The sequence below is a fragment of the Drosophila nasuta genome, chromosome 2R (genome assembly GCF_023558535.2).
Source record: "Drosophila nasuta strain 15112-1781.00 chromosome 2R, ASM2355853v1, whole genome shotgun sequence".
Taxonomy (NCBI): Eukaryota; Metazoa; Arthropoda; class Insecta; order Diptera; family Drosophilidae; genus Drosophila; species Drosophila nasuta.
This window is the reverse complement of record NC_083456.1, coordinates 3,192,761-3,215,507: the sequence shown is the minus strand read 5'-3', so window position 1 is coordinate 3,215,507 and position 22,747 is coordinate 3,192,761. Positions and strand designations below refer to the sequence as shown.

At 36.6% G+C, this 22,747-nt stretch overlaps 2 protein-coding genes across 2 annotated transcripts in view; both read left to right on the top strand.

The window, feature by feature from the left end:
• The first annotated feature begins 1,577 nt into the window (after positions 1-1,577).
• Positions 1,578-5,930, top strand: LOC132786127 (uncharacterized). The gene is made up of 10 exons (XM_060792550.1): positions 1,578-1,728; positions 1,784-1,992; positions 2,045-2,160; positions 2,215-2,979; positions 3,062-3,547; positions 3,613-4,840; positions 4,900-5,268; positions 5,328-5,467; positions 5,541-5,646; positions 5,706-5,930. Coding segments are annotated over exons 1-10 (3,510 nt in total). The 5' UTR covers positions 1,578-1,726; the 3' UTR covers positions 5,795-5,930.
• Positions 5,931-11,485: 5,555 nt separating this feature from the next.
• LOC132786565 (dopamine D2-like receptor) overlaps positions 11,486-22,747 on the top strand; it is a 53,052-nt gene continuing 41,790 nt past the window's right edge. The window contains exon 1 of the mRNA XM_060793121.1: positions 11,486-11,846. The gene's annotated coding sequence lies outside the window, so the exon portion shown is untranslated. The remainder of the gene's footprint in view (positions 11,847-22,747) is intronic.

Below are 22,747 nucleotides of genomic sequence, written 5' to 3'. Positions count from 1 at the left end.
AATTTACATTTTAAAAATATATCAAGGAGACATTAATATCAACTTCAAAATATGTAAATATTAATATCATCGTCTAAGGGTTAATGCGCATTTCATTGTCGTCTCGCTCACACTGCTGTGCTGAGACTCTTTCACTCGCACTCATTGTTTTGTTTAAAGTCGGACAGCTTTTTCCGACGAGACTACCTTGTATAATTGTATCATGCCCGTGACGATGTCTGTTACACAGACAAAGTACTGTCTTCACTCTCTGCCGAACTCCCTGCAATTGACAAAGCACTTGACTTCGCCTTATCCAACAATCTTCCTCGTGTCGCTATTCTTACGGATAGCAAAAATAGCATTATCAACCTATGCAAAACAATCCACGACAATAGAAATTCATTACATTCCGGGACACTCCAACATCCCACAAAACACAATAGCCGATAATGCAGCTAAAATCGCACCTACAGAAGGCAGCTTCACATTGCTAAACTGGTCAGTCAAAGACGCAATCAACAAGATATACAAACGCATTAAACTGGAATGGAAAGAGGAGTACGCCTCCTTCGTAGTTCGCAAACCTTGAGGTTTCTGTGACATCTTTCCAGCTTTAATCAAGAAACCCTGGTTTTCCAACAATAAATTCAATATGAAACCAAAAGACATAAAAACGATCAATCGCTTATTAAGTGGTAACGGCTTCGATAAGGCCACTCTTTTCAAAATGCATGTCACTTTGGACGACTTGTGCGATACTTGTGGAGTTATCGATAACGCTTCACATGCAATCCTCAGCTGTTCGAAATACGATACTGTACGGCAACGTTACCCAACACTGAGGAAACAACAATATTCACGCTCTCTTGAAGGAAGAAATGTCGAGCACATTAAAACAATCATAGACTTCATAACAGAAAAAAAATTTGGACCTCTGATTGAACACTTCAACCAATTTGTCGTGGAGTTTTTCACCTTATAAAGGCGTCGACCAGTTCTCGGTCGGGTGCTTAGGGAGCGGCCAAATAATTCCCCCCTGCCCATGGGTCGGGTGGTAACTTAAAACACAAACAAAAAAAAATAATTTAGAATAATGATTTACTTTCCATTTTTCGGATATCTGCATCGAATTAATACAAACACATTACATATTTCATCTTGTGGTGTAAATTAGGGCGGCCATTCTCATTTATTGCATTACAAGATTCGTAAACAATAAACTGTACTCACACCAACTGTATTCTTATGAAGGAAGCCATTTTATTATATTTACATAATTTGCAAATTTGGGAGTGCAAAAATAAAACACTTCAGTCAGGAAAAAGAATATCAATGAAAATTGAAATAACTAGAAATGAGCAGTTTAATAATGCAATGGAAATGTTTATTTTGGTATATTATATTTATTATTTATTTTTTTAACACAATTTATTTGTGATTTGCATTGTATGAAGAAACTTTCTAAAACGATCAGTTTTCTGAACAAAATTTATAAGTTAAATAATTAACTGATTGTCATCGATATCGCAATTTTATCGATGAAAATACCAAAATTTTAGCCAATATACGACCACACTTTGAGAATCGTCGAATTCGCCTCCTGTCCCGCTTTAACACACAGCCGCCTATGGAAAGATGCCGCGGAATGTTTGAGTTTTTAGAATTTTCAATGATGCGGTCAGTCTAAACAGTGTCATAGAAGAGCGAAAATAAACAAACCAATGTTTTAAACTGGCTCTTCAAAATGTAAGTTAAAAAAGTTAAGTATTCTTGGTATTAACCAATTTGAATTGTGATTTAGGGCCAACATAGGCGAGAAGACTTTGCTTGAGTTGGATGAACTGTTGAATATGCCTGAAAGGAACTCTAGTCGACCGCTTGCCTTGCTGGAGGAGAAAACTGCTCAAACTACACGAAATTCTCCGCAATACTTGTTTGGCGGTTGTGATAGGTCAAAAGATAATCCCGTCGATTTGCAGAAGCTTCCGTCGAAGGCATCTAATACAGAAGGTATAATTATGTGTAAGCAGGTATCAATTCTTAAATTTGAATGTGTTTGCAGAAGCAGCAAAAAATTTGATTGTTGAGACGCAATCTCAAGCCACAGAATTAAGATTGGATGAACTTGAGAATATATGTCCCTTAATGTCACCGTCTCCTGCAAGTTTGTCGAATTTTGTAAGTTCTTACCTTACTCAATGCAACTTTCATATTAAAATTAATTGTTTTCAGTTGCCACAATTAAGCAGCACGCTGGCCGCAGAGAGGCAACTGACGCCTAAGCCGCCACAATCCCAACTGGCAAAGGAGTCGCCCCCGAGCTTGCAGAGAGCAATAAACGAAGATTTTGAGTCTAGTTTTCTAGTAAACATGAGAATGGAAAGTCCATTCAATTTAGGACCCTCACTGTACGAAAGGAACATCGCACAACGATCATCGAGTCCTACTTCAAGAGTTTGCGAATTCATGCGTCCGAATTCAGCTGCAAGTGTTAGCGCTAAGCAGACAAATACGGAACAAATCGAGGATATCATGCGGAAAACACATTCCCCAAATAAATTGAAGAATTTCACTACCAAGCCAAATCGGGATGTGGTGGCCACGAATATTGACAGTGTTACTGCGCTGAAACAGTGTCCTCTGACCAGTACAGAAAACAATGTTTCAACTGAAAATCTCCGAATTCATAATCAAAGAACGAATGGAACAAAAGCAGTTCAAATTGTTGATTGTGAATATGATGCTCAGGAACAGATGAGTCGCTATGATTTACGCATGCGCAACGCACCAGGGATTCTTCATGTTGAAGACGGTCAGTCGAAACTAACTGAGAGGGATCAAACTACTCTTGAACAAAAAATAAATTCTCAGTTGGCCCGACAGCAGTTACAAGGAAATTTCATTAAGATTCGGCCACTAAGGGTTTCCATTGCCAAGCTAAGCCAGACGCTACTAAGGGAAACAATAACAGAGCCGCTTAAAAACAACGATCCTGTGGTGAGATCCATTTAATGTTCCACTTCCTTATACCTTATTTCTTTGTTAGTACTTGAAATTGATAAATATTTCTTTAATGCAGGATACCAGAAGTAACGCCGACAAGGAGGTTCAGCATAATGAAGGTCAACCAATGGTTGTATCCTCAAATCCCGAACATCATCGTTACAGCAGAATAGATGCACCAGATAGAATCGTTTCTAAAGAGCCGTGTTGCAGTAAAATAGAAATTGCACCTGCTCCACCAGCATCAAATGCCGCAGACAATGAGAATATTGCAATTGTGCCGCCGCCGCCGTCTAATTTAAGATTCTCTAAAGCAATGTGCAGGACACAAAGCGTAAAACACATTGAGCCAACTGAAGAGAAAACTGAAGAACATTACGAACAGACTCAACAGTGTGGACGTGATGACATCTCCAGGAATTCGGAAACAATTCAAAAGCTTTGTGATACCGTTACTAAGTCAAGTCAATCTATGTTCGCTCCACCGGAAGTATCTACTTTACAAAAAACCGAAACTCGGAAAAAGATTGGCTCGAAAAGTAGGCGCAATCAGCCACCCATGGTGAGTATCATAAACATATTGTTGATCTGATTAAATTGGATTAAGATCGCATTATCTATTTGTAGTCCGAAGAGCTTCGTGAATATTTAACACTGCAGAAATCCGTTACCAATCGCCTAAAGTCGAGTTTGCCCAGTTGCGGCAAGCGCAGCTTGTACACTAAAGGCAACTCCGATATAGAGGATAACCTATCGCAATCACAGCAAAATAAACAGCGACCCCTATCCAAAGTTTCTAGCGACATATCTGCGCTGTCCTCAGCAACACAAGGCTTTGCAAATACAACAAATAAATCTGATGTGGCTCGATTCAGTAGAATAAATATAGCACCTGTCCCACCATCGAAATCCACTGACGTCGATGATATCCTGATTGTGCCACCGCCCCCGGCTTCATTAAGGTTTTCCAAGGTTAAGTGCAAGTCACAAAACTTAAACCAAACTATGTCAAATAATCAGGAGAAGCTGGTAAATAAGCAGTTTCAACACGAAGAGCCGCCAATTGTGATTAAACAGAATGGTATGCAATACAACCAAATTCAAGACAAGGAGATCCATGAGAACATGCATCTCGAAGCGCATCAACATCGAAATATTCAACACGAAGAGTTCCAGCATCAGGCGATGCCGGCAAATTTCCAAAATAATTTGGAACACAGCAGTTTGAAAATGGAAACCTTACGTATGGATACTCCATCACCAACGATGTCATCGACCAGTCAGCAGAGTCTACTAAATGAACAGCCAAGCAAAAGCAAAGTTCCAAGCGAAGCCCTCGATTTACCTATGAGCAGATCGAAGTTGAAAAATAATAAGCAGAATGCACATAAACCAGCTACGATTAGTCAGCAGAATCTCCTAAATGAGCAGCCGAGCACAAGCAAAGCTGCACGTGAAGCTCTCGAGTTGTTTCTGAACAGATCGAAGTCGAAAAATAATAAGCAGGATGCACAAAAACCGGACGCAATTATTCAGCAGAGCCTACTAAATGAGCCGCCGAGCAAAAGCAAAGTTGCAAGCGAAGGCCTGGAGTTGCCTCAGCAGAGTCTCCTAGATGAACAGCCGAGCAGAAGCAATGCTACACGCGAAGCTCTCGAGTTGTCTCTGAACAGATCGCAGTCTAGAAATAAGCAGGATGCTCATAACTCGGAAAAAAAAGCTACGAAAAAACGTCTGAAGCAATCACCATTGACATCGGAGCCACAGCAATCTAAGCTAAAAAAACCAAAAAATAAGGAGAGACAGAGACTAGAGGACAGTGAGACGTATCCGCTAAATGAGAAACATTTTGCAAGTAAGTTAGTCAAATATAGTATTATTGATAATAAATAATTTAATTTCAATAATTTTTAGGTGGTATTCGTAAATCAGAGCGTGGTCACGTCCCGCTTTGCAATACTTTTTCTCATACTTTAGATGATCCCTTTGCTTTTATGCGTTCCCCTGATAAAAAATCTACCAACAACTCAAATACATCGTCAAAAAAAAAATTGAGCAGCAATTCAAACGTTATTACTTCGAATGGTGACAATACGCGTAAGCGTAAGCGTTATCCACATGAAGACGATGATGCTCAGGGAAATAGTCCTAACAAGAATGTACGGAAAAGAAAGATGACGTCAGTGAACATAGAGTCAACGGCAGATAAGCTTTTGCATACACAAGCCGAGAAACCCGAGAGAAATTTTCAAATTATGGCTGAATGTCGTTCTCAGAGTGTCTGTAAGTGATGCTAATCATAGCTAATTATACATGACTTTTAACTATGTTTTATTCTACAGCGACATTGGATAATTTGGAACATTCGAATTTAAATGGCATTGAGTGTGCTTCTTACCCCTCAGAAATTGGCTGTAGCCTCAGTTATATTAAATTTCAACCATTTCAAAAGTGGGGCATGGCTGCAACCAATTCAACTTTGGTAAGAATAGACATCAGTTTGTACGTCTATGTATTACATTAAAACAATTAATCATTCGTATGTGTGTTTCTAGAATTTTATTGTGCTTTCTGGTATGTTTGAAATTAAGAATTGGCAGGAAAGTTCGAAGTTGGAAAGTGCCATTTTAAATAATGGTGACAAAGTAGAGATTCCACAAGGTACGTAAACTATTTTAATAGGAAATTAATATTACATAATTATTTTTTGTATATTCTAGGCTGCTATTTCATCTTGACAAACTTGTTAAATAAAGTCAGTGTTATGTTATTTAAACGGATACTAACTGATAATAATACGTTAAGTTAAGTAGTGCAAGTGCTAAGATTGAAGTAAGAATGTTTGATATGTATATGCGAACATTTGTTTTTGTTTACGTTATGAAGTATTACAAATTTTTTGTTTATTATTTAAAACAATAACCATAGCTAGGATGCTATAAAAATATTTTGTTAATTGGAACTTTTTTTTATATATTTATAATTGGACAATCAACCATTTTTTCTTAAGGTTGATACTTGGATAAGGCTCATACTATATGGATATTCATATCAAAACTTTTCAGCGCTTTAAAACACTGGATTCCTGCTGCAGCAGTAAATGCTTGGTGAAGAATGCCTGGTTGCAACTATCTCAACAGCGATTGCTGATGCAGATCAAGAATTTTTGATTATCGCTTTATGGCGTCTTGATATCTAACTTTTCATTTAATCAAAAATCACTTAACTACTTTACCATTCTGTCGCCTAAGTCAGCTAAAAAAATGTACTTTGGCAATAAGCCAAGAGGCTAAGACATACATACATAGCTAGCAAAGAGCTATACAGCTTTTATATCAAGGTGGGTATTCTGTAAGAGAGAGAAGTACATAAGACAGACAGTATTACAAGTACATTTATAAAATGGGCAAGGACATGCGACGACTATATCTTTATCTGGGGGATGTTCACAAATTCAAGTTCATTTAATTTCCATTTTCTCACAATTTTACAAGTTGCACGTTCCGCACATAGCGTGGGTATGTTCTCCCTCCCCTTGCTCGCTCTACCAAGTTCTCTCTGTTTATATGTGTGTATGTGTGCGAGCGTCTGCGTATATGTGTGTGCATGTGAGACTTCAAAAGCAAAACGCAAACAAGCAAAAGGCAGAAACAAAGCACAACAACAAAGGGTTTCTCATGGTCTGTTTTCTTCTGTTCACCATGGGCATGCAACTTTTTAACACATTTTGCGCGTTTGCTTTGTATGTATATGTAGCAATTTTTAAGAATACGAAAATTCACACACACACACACACACACAGCATGGGTGAAGGGACAAAACATCTGTACATATAAAGAGAATGAACCGCATGCAAGGGAAAAGTGAAGGAACTCCACAAATTCTTAGGTGTAATATGTGAATAATTTACAGGGGCTTAGCTCGAATACCAGTTGCCCGTTAATAGTTTTATATTAATAAAATGGAATTTATTTCAAAGTATACATTTTATTTTATTGAGATCTGTGGTAAACACAATTTTATTAGTTTCATTTGAAAACCGTCGTCTGAAAAATATATATTTTAGTTATGTCTTAAGCGAAATATAAAATTAGACTGCACGATGAAAGTGAAAGAAAGATAAGAGCTTTTGTTTCCTTAATATTTCAATACAAATACAAATTGAAGAAACCTCTTTTAAAAGTCTTGGTACGGGTAGCAAACGTAAAATCAACAAACGATGAAATTCTTGAAATGTGGCAGTTGGATGCATGGAATTGTGTGTGAAGTAAGAAATTGCTTGGAGTGTCTTTGTGGCTGGGGAAGCATTTAAAATTAAGAAAAACACCAACTGACATTCATTACCAATGCGTTAACCCAAAATCCTTTGATCAACCTATGGCACAGCGCGACACCAAAAGCACGTCATCACGAGGACGATAATGAAGAAGTATGTTTGTCTGCATGTCTGTGTGAGTGTGTATGTGGGCGTGTATGTATCTGTGTATGTGTCGTTACGCCCACTGTCAAGTGCACCTCATGCATGCCAAACAGTTTGACAACGCATACGAGAGACCAAAGGAGCAAGCAAACCAGTTGCTCCTTTTTATGCTAAATTTCAATTTGCTTTGGCTAACTAAGACATGCAAGTTTACTTCATTACTATGCAGAATATCTAAACATCGAACATACTTAACCTAAGAGTTAATAAAGTCGCATGTTTTGATGGCTATAGATAATCGAGTATTACAGTTACCGACACTTATCTTCCCGAAAGTTCTGCATTCCTATCTGTGAGCAGCCCGAGGCTCTTCATTATTTATCGCCTTTATGACACCCCTAGTATGATTGATGTTTGATGATGGGCGATGATGATTAACGCTCGTTGAGACTAGTTCAAGGTTAAGCTAAGGCTGGAACTCATGAGTTCACCAGCTCACCAGCAGCAGAGTACTAGGTCAGCTGCACCTGTCAGATCTGAAACATCAAATCTCATTATAAAGGTAAACAAGTTTAATTTTGTGCACACATTTGCAACGTGCATGGCTCATACTCGTAAATTTATAAATCCAGCGCTAAATATAATAAATTTACACTGAAAGGCTGTCAGGTAGAATTGAAATAAAAATTGTCAAAAATTAAAGCAAATACATTTGAGTTCTTAACAATTTATTTATATAAGTTATATTAAATTTTTTGCATTCGTATCTATTTACAGATGGTAATACTTCTGCTTGCCTTTTGTTTTCTGTGCGGCGTTGAAATGAGATTTCTGTTATCAAGTATACGCCATGTATGTATCCCACACTTGTCCCACACTCACAATCACCGAAAAGGTGTTCATGCATATTTAAAAAACTCCGCAATGTTTGCTCGTGTGGATGTGTGCTTTTCCAAAGGATAGGTGTAACCTTTCTGTATGCGAGAGTGTCAGTGTCAGTGTCTGTGTCTGTGTCCGTGTCCGTGTCCACAAATCTATTCTGAAATTGGCTAAAGTATCCTCAGACGCCTCTGCATTTGCAAGAACAACAGCAAAGCATAGAAGTGGCTGACCAACAACTCCAGCAAAAACTTTGTCAGCACCTCTGTCTCTCTTGCTCGCATTCAAAATTCTGTTTTCCATCTTTGCTCTTGTTTTATCTCCTTCTCTTTCGCCACATAACGTACCCATGTCAAAATTTAATGTGTTTTTTGTGGCCGGGTCAACTTTGCATATCATATATGTACATATGTATGTATGTACTCGTATGCCAAAAAGCTGACTACAACGTTTTCGTTTTTGTTGCTATTATGTGCTCGTCGAAAGTGTCGCAAAAAATAAAAATAAAGCCATACTCGTAAGATATCACATTTAATTATTGAATAACTGTACATACAACTAGATTAACAGCTAAATCTATAAATTTTTGTCTATTCGACACATTGCATTTGATATTCTTAACTATATTATTTCTATGGCACACATTCAAAGTAATATACATATGTATGTATATATATATATATATATATATATATGTAGACGTATATATTGTTTCTGTACAAGCTGAAAATAATGTATGTCACAAATTGCCAGGTGAATAAATTGTGGAAAATTTGTTCAATAGCTGTGTAAATAATTTTGCCACACAACATTAAGCTGGCTTTCAATTTTGTGGATATTTCATTGCCCACTTTTGTGCGTAAATTATGAACAATTTAAAACCGTGAAAACAATTTCGTTTTATAAAAGGAGAAATTTATTTTAAAATACGCTTAGGTATGCATAAAATCACAAATATTTTGCAATTCATACATATATACATATAAATTATTATGTTATTTTCACTGGCAGAGAGTGTCTGTCAGATCCAGTTGTTAATTAACCACATTATGAAATGTTAATTTAGTTAGATTTTTGTTGTTTTCATTTTTGCATTCACTTGCATGAGCGTTACAAGAGCAGTGATTATAAATATTTATCTAATTAGTTCTCATTTTTGAATTGAGAAGGGTTTGATTTGTAGTAGGCCAGCTACAGTAGCTTCGGTTATTCGGGTACGTTTGAGCGGTTTTACGGTTAACCGGAAAAAAGGGTTTGCATTTGCGGTCGACTTGAATGCGAGTCCGTTAATATATGACTGTGTGTGTGGGAAACTTTAGTCTCGGAGTTAATTAAGCTGCAACTATTCAAATAGTTTTATGTCAATTTGATTGCTTTAAACAACTTAAATTCAGATTAAATATACATTTCAGACTCAGCATTAAAGTTTATATGGGGTATAAAAATCTGTTAATTCTTTGCATTATTAAATAGAAAAACTTTTCGGTCAAATAATTTTTGAGTGTTTTAAAACACATATTTATTTGTTAAATGTTGGTAAATATATTTTTATTTAAAGATTTATTAAGTAATTGTACCAGTTACAACACAATATAAGAAACTTTCTCGGCTTGAAAGTGAATATCATGGGAACGTAAGTTAGAAAATGAAAATTTAAGTTTTTTTATATTGTTTGCAGTGATGTTATTACCTGTAAACATTTAAAATATAAAAAAAATTTGTATTGTTTTCTTATTTTATAGAAATAAATAAAAGTGAGATTTTTTCATAGTTTCATATTGAATAATTATCAAGGGTATATTAGCATCGCGTGAAATTCAGCAGCAATTAGAAATTGCGCAGAAATTCTCGTTATGCGATTAAATATTTGGATCCGCTCGGAAATGAAAACGGAGAACACAAAAATGAAACTGTTCAAATATTCAAAATAAGTGCAAATAAAATGTCGCCATGTAAACCATAAATGAATTTTGTTGAATATTTGCATTTAAATAAAATGCAATCATGGCATATAAGCATTTAATTCGATTGCTCTGCGGAAGTGGAATGAGTAGCGATTTAACTTCCTGTTTCGATACGAGTATGTGACAACATGGTTCAGCTTCATCATAAGCCAAGCCAATCGATGTCCCCATCGGGCAGCCCAAAACTTCTATGTTCAGCAGATGTGAATGCTTTTTCGAATAGCCATTTGCCATGGCACGCCAAGTGCACATCCCAAAAACACTTAACGTGCCTTTTTGCAAGCGCCCTTAACCCTTTGCTCAAATTTGGAAATTGATAGGCAGGTGAACTGCAGTCCAGACACACATTCAAAATGTTTTCGCTTACTCGATGCCTAAAGGTATGAGTAATAGTGTAAAAAATTGCATTCAAAGTGCTCTAGTGCCGGCAAAGGCGACTCAGTTGGTTGAGTTGATACATGTGATGCTCTGCGCTGTTCTATCCAAAACAGTTAGCTTCAAATGAGCAACAGTTCGTTTCTGGGCCGGAAAGCGGCATATTTCCAGTGTGAACTGACCGCGGGGGTTGAGGTTAGGGTTGATTGGAGCATGCGCATTTGCACTCTCGCGAATTGTAGTAGAAAGAGGAGTGAAATTGTAGTGCGAGCAATAACGGGAGTTAAAAATACGACAAACGTAGTAGAAAGTGGAGTGAATATTTCGTAATAATTGTAGCAGAAAGTGCAGTATAAAGCGGAGCAAACATTACGAAAAGAATGAATAAAATTGCAAGTTTTATTTAAATTCGAATAAAATGAGAGCACGAATTTACATTTTGTACAGTTTGTGTACAATTATGGAAGTATAATAGTAGATATATTAATTAGAATTGTTGTAAAAAAAAGTATAAAGAAAATATCCCTAGCATATTGAGCAACAAACTAATAATAATGATAGGAGCTATCAGCTGTTAGAACAGTTAGCTAGCAGCTGGCAACGGCAGCTGACTTCGTTATCAGTCCGACGCTTTCCCATTCAATGACAAAGGCAGCTAGCTCACTGGAATGGGTTGCAACTGGAAGCCTCTTAGTTGGTCGTCAGTTGAATATTGCTTCGGCAACGTTTTCGGTTTCGGTTTTGGTTTCGGCTGTCGGTTGATTCATTCGTTTCGCGCTGCTCATGTCTTGTTGTCGCGAAAGTTTTGGGCCACATTCAATTGAACGTTTGTGTTTTGATTCAGTTCCTGGTCGGCGTTGCACGTTAACGGTACCTTTCGAAAGGCCGCGGCCATTGGCAATCGAGTACGAGTTCGAATCGGAAACCGAAACCGAAACAGAAACAGAAACTGAAACCAATTCCGAGCCCAGTCCGCAACTGAGGCACAACAAAGTGACGCTATTCAAATTGAAATTTGAATACCATTTTAGTGTTGTGTAGTTAGATGTCGCGGGGTTTTTAAAAGTTTTTTTAACCCACCAATTTTAGGTGGGCGTTAATTGTTATCCAGTGATAAATATAAACCACAATCAATTCAATGAGCGTACTGTAATATCACCAATTTGTATGCCGCGTGCGTGATCTGATTGATATTCAATATCCATATTCAGATCTTGTTAGAGGTAATGTCAACAACGAACCAAATAATACAAATATGAAGTGTTCAGTTAATAAATATTTCTGATGACGTTCAACTTTGTTATAGTTACTGAAAAATACATACTCCATAAGCTTTCGACTATATTCCCTAAGTCGTGTCACCAAGTGTCACCAATTAATTATTAATTTAATTTTTATATTTTTCCCTTTGTATTTATTGTATTTAAATAAAGCCAATTATCAAGATCAGAATTAGTAATATCAACTAAATCTGATTTTAGAAATATTACAAAATCAGGTAGACAACGTCAAGTAAATTTACTGAGTCGGTGGAGTAATGTGAAAGACTTATCTGAAAAATGTAACAATGAAGATTTTCTTTTTGGATACTTTATAAATGTTAACGTTTACAAAAAAATGTTGATTTATTTAATCCTAAATTTGGAGAACAAAAAGAACTATTATCCTAAAATATTATGAATTGGGTTTCAAACATTAAAACAATTATCTCACCTGAATTAGATTGTGCAAAATTTGTAAATCATTAACTTTTTGGTTCATCGATTATTTCAAGATACAATATTTAATTAGAAGCAGAGCGAGAGCAAAAGCATGATAAGAATATTTGCTTTGCTTTTACTAAGATAATTTGAAGCTCATTAGAGAATAACAAATTTAATTAGAGCCTAGTTGAAACTTGTACAACGCTACAAGCAAGGAGCGTGTTAGGTTCATCTAGAGAATATTGTGAGCATAATTTTCCATTTCGTAATCATACACATATGTTTTCATATGTCGTGAGGGGCAAGCGACGAAGGAGGCCGTCAAAAGGAAAGCTCACTTTGAGCCATGGAATTGTTTGCGGAGTGGCAAGTGGCAAGTGGCAAGTGCAAAACGTGCATCCTTAAGCGCACAATGTCGTGCAACGACTACCGCAAATAACAACAATAACAACATTGCATCAACAACAAGAAGTGAAATACTGCAATAGCAATAACAAATACCCATTAAAATGCAGGAAAACTCGAAACCAGAAAGGAAAACAAAAGAGAGTGGGAGAGAGCAAGAAACCCCTTTCTTGCAAATAAGAATAATAACGGTACAAAAGCAGAGTACAATTGCAGCAATTGAAAATGGGTTTCGTCACTAGCACGCTTTTAGCCAAGATTTGCCCATTTTCTCGTTGCTATTTTTTTCCCGCACCCTTTGTTGGCAATTCCTATTTCAATAGCATTGTAATTGAGTTGTGAATTTATTCTAATTTAATCCCAGTGTGTTGTGCAATGCTATAACTTAATAAAATCATAGCAGCTGGTTGGATAGTTCGATTCTATTTGGGGCATGTCTCATGTTGCAGTTACTCATGACTCACAACTTAATCAACTGACATTAAATGCCCATAAACTGGCTTTTGGTAGGTCAATAAATTAAGTAATTAATTGATGCGATGTGAAGCTCTGGATTGCCATCGATGAAATGCAGCATCATCTGACTGCTGCCCCTTTCATTTGCGTGGTTGGTGGTTGGTGTGAAGGGGCGGGGAGGGAAGTGTATGACTGGCTCTGGGTTATCCTCTGTTTGTCAGCTGCTGGCTCAGCTATTGTTGTCCGTGCGATAGCCCGAGCACACAGGCTTTACCATGACAGCCAGCCATCGATAAAGACGAACATAGCTTCCTGTCGTGCAATTAAAAATACCCATAAAACGTGAAAATTCTTTGACTCCAATAGCGACGACAACGACGATAAAAACAACAACAGCAGTCATAGTCAAAGTGACCATTGAACAATTTACAAGGCATCTGCAAAATGAACAACATCATGCGGACAATTTTCAAATGATGCTTCCTCTCTCTCTCTCTATCTCTCTCCGTGCATTGGTGTTCGCCACCAATCTGCTGTTCCTGTCACGTTTCATCTCTTTCTACTTATTTTCTGCTTCCCTCTTTCATTTATTTCCTTACCTCCTCTCGCCTTTTGCTCCTCTCTGTAGTTATTTAGCGCATTTTTAATTAAATTTTCGCTTGAATTAGCCTCATTTCAGTCACGTGTTAATAATAACAATCAAACGTTCTGGCACAAATATCCCCTTCCCCCCTCCCCATCTCCATCCCCATCCCCATTCCGATTCCCTTCTCGATTTTGTATTCCCTGCACTCTTTCCATACCGTTCATAAATGATGACAGGCGCCGTGACTTTTGCCGTGACGTAAACCTTCCGAATGATAAGTATTAACTTAGTACGCCCAATTGATTTTGGCTACGTTTTAGAGATTTATGAGCAGCAACTGGCCCGACAGCGGATTATAATTATACCCTGCAGGAACTTGGCACCATCCCAAGGAAAATTCTCTGCTAGGGGTAGACTTACTTTCATAATAAATTCGTTAACATCCTCTTTATTTGTAGATCTTCAATTTATTTATTACAACATTAATCGATTATTCTTTGATCACAGGGTATCTCGCCTTCGAATACTCTCCCCAAGAGCAACAGGTTTTCATTTGTTGTTGTCATTTTTGACGTCGTTGTTTGGTCGCTTGTTTATGACTGTTAAGCGACTATAACTGTTTCTGGCTTAGCGATAAGCTATACCCTAACACTTGTATATGGGTAAATAAATACAATATTTGTGTACAATATTATGCATTAATTAGTGAGATAGTCGTTAACATACTGTAATACTCGTATGAACTGGAAATATTTTGTGTTTGCTTGCACAGGATTGCAAATTTTGGTTTCGCGTAGTTAAATCCTCTAATTTAGTAGCGCCGACATTTATGGTTGGTCTGATCAAGAATCTCTGAATAATATTGCTTAATTTATGAAATGTATAATATTCATTCTAAATTACATCACTCTTTAAATGCCACTCGGTACTACACATTTCAGGAGTATTGGAGTCTTCCATGTCTAATATTAGAATCCAAACCTTAAGGTCTTACTAAATTAATTACACGTATAGCCGGTGGCACAAAATCGCACAGTATCTAAAACTCAAGGAATTTCAATGAGCGTACAATTTTGTATTCGCATTCCATTTGCAGCAAAGACAAGCCAAGCCAAGACTATCAAATTCCCCATGAGTAAAGTCGCGCATATTTGTGCTAGTTACGAAAAAAGGAAAACTTTTTATTCATAAATTTTGAGAGTGTTTGCGGCATGCCGAACCATTTGAAGTAGCTGGGAATGAGGCGAGATAGCGGGTGTTGCAATTGCTGACAGCGGCAAGCCGAAAATAAGAAAAATCTGTCAACGACATTTTACAATTTTCCACAGCCACACTGCAGCATCCTCACGGCAAAGTCCTCGACTACAGCTCTTCCATCCTTCGAGATACCATGGACCACAAAATATGCCAAAGCGCGCGTAAATTGATTTAAACGCGGCAACGCAGAGCAGACACATCGAGTAAGCAGAGTAGAGCAGAGGGGACTGAGGGAATGGAGGATGTAGACAACACATTAGTCCATCACATGGTATCGCATGGCAAAGACAAATGCAGAAACATTGCTAAAAGCGAAAGAGAAAGCGACAAGTGAAAAGCTGTGAAAAGCTCCTAGCAAAAAGCAAATGCAGCAGCTAATTAAGCTGGCTTTAAAACTAGAGTTTGAATTCTCAGTTTGCATATATATACTACGTATATATTATGCTATGGGAGCTGCTTTTATTCAATTCCTTTAAAGTTGGCTATTTCCTTTAATGCAAATTTCAAGTACATATATTGACCAACTTTAAGAACTCCATTAGCAAGAGTTTAATGTTTCCCTCTCACCTTGCTAAAAACTTAATTAATACTTTCTGAAAAGATGCTATTCAAACGCATTTTAAATCAGCATCAGCATAGTTAACTGAAGAGCTGAATTTAATTAGCTAGTGAATTGAAGAAAAATACTGTCCTAAAATAAATGAAACGAACAAAGAGCCAAAACCGACAGCTAACTAAAAGATGTGCCATCAAAAGTACAGATACAGTAATCACACAGATACAGATACAGCTACTGCTACATACACATACACAGTCTCAGAGGGGATTAAATACAGATATATAGATAGATTCTCTCTTATTTCAATGTTTTTAAAAAATTCTAAAGCAAATGAAAAGAGGTTTATTGCTTTGGTAGTTGGCTGATAGATACCCTACACATATTTAATGTGCTGTGTTGTGGAGTACTTGTGTATAAACTGCTATCGATAGTGTGTGGATGCAGAAGATAGAGTAGTGAAAAGCGCAAGAAATGGCCAAGGCTCTGCACACACACACATACTCAAATATACAAACATGGTCATATGTACACATTGATAGCTTCAATTAAGTGCTTGGACGCATTTTGGGTTCATTTCTGGCCGGGGCAACGCATCATCAACATATAAAATACGAGTACGAGAATATCCCAAGTATCCATCCATCCATCCATCCAGCCAGTCATCCATTGGACCATATTCCACTCTTTTATTGGCAATTTCAAACCTTTTCTTTTGGCCTGATTATTGTTGTTGCTCCTGTTGTTGTTGTTGTTTTGTCGTTGTTGGTTGCCTAAGCTGCTATATAAATATTTAAATTTGTTGTTGACGAAAATTGATAGGATTTAATGACATTAAGGACGAGCCATAGCCAAAGGCAAAAGAGTGACAGATTTTCCTGATGCCTGCGCCCTTGATAAGCTTCCCCTTTAATGCGATATTACACGAGAACAATTCCATGTGTGCTTTGATCCGTGTGTGTGTATGAGTGTGTGTGGCAGCGATGAAATGTGCGTAGATGTATGTGTGCGGGGAGAACGTGTTAAGTATTGTCTCACTTACAGATTTACCTGATTTATTGTGCAGCGAACATTTTGGGACCATTAAAAAGCCATAAACCGAATCATTAGACAATAGATCACGACTCCCAAAACCAATAAAAGAATTAAAGTCATTAAATTAATTGCCTTGTTAACAGTTAACTTTATGCACAAAAAACTGACTCCACTCGCAAATACTCGTAAACGGGGTAAGTGCTGGTAAATTAATTGCAATTTATTGCAGCACTTTTCTAAAGGTTAAACTCAATGCCGCGAATACTGACTTTTAACGGTTAAATATACAAATAACTTTTCATGAACCATTTTCAGTCTTGTCAAGTTTTGAAGGAGGGTGTCATGCATGATTCCATGCATCAATTTTAGTGCAGTTTATATACTCGTTTGTATTTAATGTAACACTATATTATTTCAGCTATTTAAAACTCATGTATGCATAAAATAGGGATAAATTTAATATCTTAATAATTTTATATCGTATCACATAAAGACATATTTGAATTATGTACATTTACAAAAAATTTGTTTGTGATAGAGTCGCTTATATTTTATGAGATTTTTCATGTATTAATTTTATTTAAAGAAGTATTTTTTGTTTTTCTTAACTATTTTTAGTGCTTGAAATTCTTAAAATCATTTTTATCAATTTATAACTGAGCAAATCCTATCCTATCCTATACATCTATCCATTAATATATTAAAAATTTAAAAAGAAGAAAAAATAATGACGACTAAATATGATGGACAATTATCAATTTGACTTCTTTAAAAAAATACATATATGTATGTTTATATATGTTTAATTTAGTAATTTGTAACTCAATTTTTGATGTTAACACGCAACTTGCATAACAATTTTCAATGAAGCATTGCTAAATATCAGTATATTCAGGACTAAAAATATTAGACGCGTAAATAAAGCTATACACTTTGTTTACTAAAGATAGAAAAGCAAATTTGTTTTTTGTGTCACACTTTTTCAATATATACTTATAAATATAGTCTAATGTGAAAGTTATCTCAATCAGTACCAATTATCTTTGTGACATACTTTTAATGAGTGATTGACCCTGAGACTCTATTGCAATATTTCATTTAAAAATATATATGCAACAATTCGAAAAATCCGAAGGAATTATAAAAGTTCAGTTTTGTAGAGCTTAAAGAATGTGTAAATTTTGTTTATGTTTTTATGTACATATGTGCACATGTAAGCGAGAGTGAACTGATAGATAATAAATAGCTTACTAAGAAAACGCAATTTTTTCGATATGAAATTATTTTAGTTCCTCCCATTCTTATAACCTCTTCAAAAAATAAGATTAGTCACAGCTATTAAAAGTAGTTAACTGATTTTTGGTTTTTTAGTTCTGGTCAACTAATTTTATAATTTTAAGATAAATAATTTTTACGAGGAGTAAAGTTAATCGAATAGGGTGGATGTGGATCGAATTCACATTCCGTAATATCTCTCACTCTTCATTATTTTCGGTTCCTTTTTCGAATCATTCTATTTGTGGACGTATAATTGTTTAACATTTTACATTTTGAATAAGATCTAAGATTCTTAAAATGTTTTCGAAATGGTCAGTTGTCATTAACTTCCATTGATTAAGATGGGCAAAAATCCTTACAGATTTGATAATATTATATAACACATACACATGTATATTTATCAAATGTTGAATCAAATAATTCTTACGGCGAGTTAAATGAATATAATATAGGAGACGAACATCTGCAGTGAGCCCTTTTATTTTCAAATAATCGAGCAATACATTTTTGAGACATACCAAAATTTTCAATCAAGAATTACCATTTAAACTATATTTTCAATCAATTCTCAGCTGGTTCAATTGAAAAAATTATTTAAAGGCATTTCAATTCGCATGTGCAATGTTCTCATGCAGATTGATCCGATAGAGGCCAAAAATAAAAAAAATATCACATCGAGTTTATTAACTTGATGTCAAAGTTTTGTATTTTTTATGTGCACTTAAAGTTTTAGTTGTGTTCCAAGAAAATTCTCAATATGTCATTGTGTTTGCCTTATTTTTATGGCGCTAAGTGTTAAGAAATTAGCTGCAGATATTTGCGGATGTCTGTAAGGCATTAAGTATAAGTTGACTATTTGCTTATTCAGCTGTCGTGCTGTTGCTTAGTGTTCGTCTTTGGTTGTGGTTGTGTTTTTGCAAAACTATTTATTTATAAGTTAATAATTTAATATTCTTATTTTTCCTTTTGAATCATATTTGATTTTCTTCATATTAAATGTTTGATTCTAACCGATCATTCCTATGACAGTTATATGCTATCGTTGTCAGATTTGAACAAAACTTGATAAGTTTAGGTAATATATTTTAAAAAATAATAAATTTGTTCGTTCCGTTCGCACAAGTTCAAATTTTTTATTGTATATGTTTATATTTTTTTTTTAATTTTGGTGAATTTTGTAATAATATAACAAGTCGAACCACTGTGCAGGGTGACAAAAGTTCACAAAGCTTCTCCACACATATGGAAATGTAATCACATAAAATATAATTCATAAAAATAAAAAAATATTAATTCTTACCTAAGTCGAGTGCTTATCAGACCGCCCTCGTATGCAACTAGTAGTATGCAATACATTAAATTTGCTATTCAAACTATTTAAAATTTCATTAAAATATGATGCTGCTCTCCCATTTGGAAGAGTTTGTTTTTCGACAGACGCTTTAAATAGAGCTGCAATTTTCAGTATTGTTCTTTTTAAGCCATAAAGGCAAAAGAACACTTGAAAATGTTTCACTTGTTCCTGGCAAGTTGAAAGTCGCATCTGCATTTCCATTTGACTGGCCAATTCCCGCTTCGACAACTGCCATCCATTCCATTCCATTCCGTTCCATCCCATTCCACCCATTGTAACAAATGCACGAAACTAATAAATTTTCCATTGAGTTCGGAACCGGGTGCTGCGTTTTTGCATATCGCCGCATATTGCAAATTTATAACGCACTTCTTCTTTCTTTTTCTTTCCTTCCTTTCTCTCTGCCCCATTGTAAACACTATATTTTCGTACAGTTATTCGTTGGCGTCTGATAAGTGCTTTTCAAAAGAATTCTCCTACATATGAAAAACACGTATTAATTTTTTTTGTGTGTGCATGGAGAACTGCGTTGTAAGCGCACTCAGTAAAATGCTGAGCACTTTTTCGAGGTATTCTCCATTTAATCTATAGGACAAGAAAATCTGTATTTTATTCCGATAAATATTAAAAAAAAATTATAAAAATCTAGTACATTTTTGGATTTCATATTTCTTAACTAAATAACAATAAGAAGACTGAAATGATACCACATACTCGATCTCCCCGATAGATAAATTCAAGCAACTGAAAAAAATGTTACATATAATAGCAGGCTCATTGGATTTCTGTTAATTTAATATTAATTATACAATTTACTTATTGTTAAAATTGACATAGTGTAAATTAAAAAAGAGAGAAAGAAAACATATTTCTATTTATGTTTATTTTTTTTAATCTCCTTTAATCAATAGCTTCTAACGTTTAGTTGATCAATGAGCGTAACTATTTCAGCTATAAGTAAAAGAGATGGAATCGATGTTAACATATTTAGAGGGTAGCTTACTGTTCCATATTCTTGTTAGGACGATTACAAAGTAACCAAAAATGTTGCTAAGCTCTCTCTCTCTCTCTCTATCTCTAACTCTCCCTGCCCCATCACTAACCAAATTGTCGCTTTGCATGTTGCGTCCGTGTGTCTCCTGGAGTGTGCGTGTGTGCGCTGAGTGTGCGGTTGCAGCGGCAAGCCAGCAAACCATTTGGCAACATCACTACGCACTAAGGAGCGTGGCAACAGACGGATAGGAGGAAGGGGGAAGTATAGATGCATGCACAATTGATTGCATTGATTGCATATGAAGTGGGACGGGAAAATAGTCAGAGTCAGAGCTGGAGTAATATGAGTGTGTGAGAATGAGTGTGAGTATCTATATTACAAGAGTGTGTGTGTGGGTGGGTGTGTTTGTTTGTGCACTTGTTGTGGCCATAATTGAATTTTATGGCCGCTTATTTTTATTGCTGCCCCTGTCAGCTGCCAATTTATGACACAAATCGAATTGTGCAATGTGTGGCAAGAAGGGTTTCCGCCCATCGCAATGGTCTCAAAATGACTTCGTATGTATGTGTGTGTGTGTGTTTGTGTGCGTGCGTAGAGTATAAATAATTGGTGCACGCAAATAGCAAAATATGTCATCAAAATGAAAATGTTGTTGCCAAACAAACGATCAGCGAGAAAACGAAATGACTCCTTAGCTCGTTGATTGTTTACTGCTTCTCTGACTTGACCAAATCAATATAATAAAATTGTATTTATATGCATATATTCAGGCATACATACATAAGTACACGCCAATACCCTTTACAACGGTCATAACAGTGCAGCTATCAAATTTGTTCACAATTGTGATAAAACACTTTTCCACGCAATAGTTTCAACTTATCTATTGACTGCTATCAGAATGTTCTGAGAGAGTATTGAAGCTTTGTCGTACTAACGGTATGTATTATTTCTGGTATTGTATTTTGGCTTACGCACAGCTAAACAACAAAATTTGCGCACCTGCTGCTGGTTATATTCCATTAATGCTGCTGCTATGCTTGGCCAAGAGCAAGACGAGGCGAGGCGCAGGTGAAAAGCTTGCATGGTATAATGACGGAAAACAATGTGAAAAATTGTAGTAAACAGCTGCAACAAACACACACAACAACTGTAGAGAATTGGAGGAGCAATATGCTGACCTAGACACACATCGCTGGGCTCATAAATCTTAATTTGATTTGGGTTCCAATGCCTTGGCCAGATAAGAGCAGACCCCAACGATTTTTACTCCGATTTTGCCGTCAGGATATTTATTTGATTTCGTCTTCCTTTGGTCATTCAGCGACCCAAATCAGTGGCTCTAATGTATATCGATGTCTCCAAGACCGCAAGACAGTATGTGTGTGTGTGTGTGTGAGGAAGATTAATAGGGAGTGGGGAGAGGGGTAGATGCATTGTAGTATAACACCTCGTTGCGTACGCTTAACGCCCCCGCTGTACCCATTACCATTGTCATTGGCATTGTCACAGTTTATCTAATTATTTTTCCATTGTCATTGTCAATTTGCCTTTAATTGCCCCGCAATTAGAGGCGCTCCAGAGAAAAGTGGGCGTGTCGAATGTGTATAAACAAACAAATGAACGGACACTAATCAAAGTTATGTTCACTTAATCACGCTGAAGGCGGTGGGCGTGGCGTTGTGCTGCGCTGTGTTGGTTTAAGTGGGTCGTCTTGTCATTTAAATGAGGCGCGACTGCCTTCCGCGAGTTTAACTTCAACTATTGGCATAACATGTAAGCTCAAGTGGTTGATGTGCATCACTAGACAAGGATAATTAGTTTAGCAAGCTTCTAATTGCCGCTGCTGTTGCTGTTGCTGCTACTGCTGTAAAGGATATTCGTCCTGAGGGCCGACTTCAGCTATGTTTTCGCTTATCTCCAGCAGCGACAACCTCATGAAATTGCTAATAAAACCACACGAGCACAAGGGCCCACACACACACTCACATACACAGACCCATATATAATCGCATACGATAGAAAACAACAACATTCAGCCTCTCTCTCCTACTGCCGCTCTGCCTTTGCGAGTCGAACAGCAGGAGCGCGTCTTAATTGAACATCCCGTCGCAGCGTCCTTCTATCCTTCGGTCCGTCGGTTGTACAACGAATTTAATTTATAGCTTACGCTGTAGTCGTAAGCCAAGTTAAGCATGCCACGCCCACAATGTCAGCTTGTGCCATGCTCTAAATTATAACAAGCTAGAGAGACGCCTTTCTCCACGGCATTGGCAACAATGTCCTGGCCAGGCCACAGCGACGATGCTTTCGCATTGCTTTTGTCTCCGTTGCGTTTTCGGTGGCTCAGAACAACAGACAACAGAAAAGAAATCAATTATGTGCATGTGTGTGGGTGTCTTAGTGTGTGTGTGTGTTTCTGTGTCTGTGTCTGTCCATGTGTTTCTGTGGTTGTAGATAGACAGATAATAATGAACGATAAGTGTTAGAGTTGCCGCCC

What these genes read in the sequence shown, in the direction of transcription:
- LOC132786127 (XM_060792550.1), top strand. An exon ending in TTAAAAACAACGATCCTGTG is followed by an intron (nt 2,980 to 3,061) that starts GTGAGATCCATT and finishes TCTTTAATGCAG; the next exon opens with GATACCAGAAGTAACGCCGA. An exon ending in CTGCAACCAATTCAACTTTG is followed by an intron (nt 5,468 to 5,540) that starts GTAAGAATAGAC and finishes GTGTGTTTCTAG; the next exon opens with AATTTTATTGTGCTTTCTGG.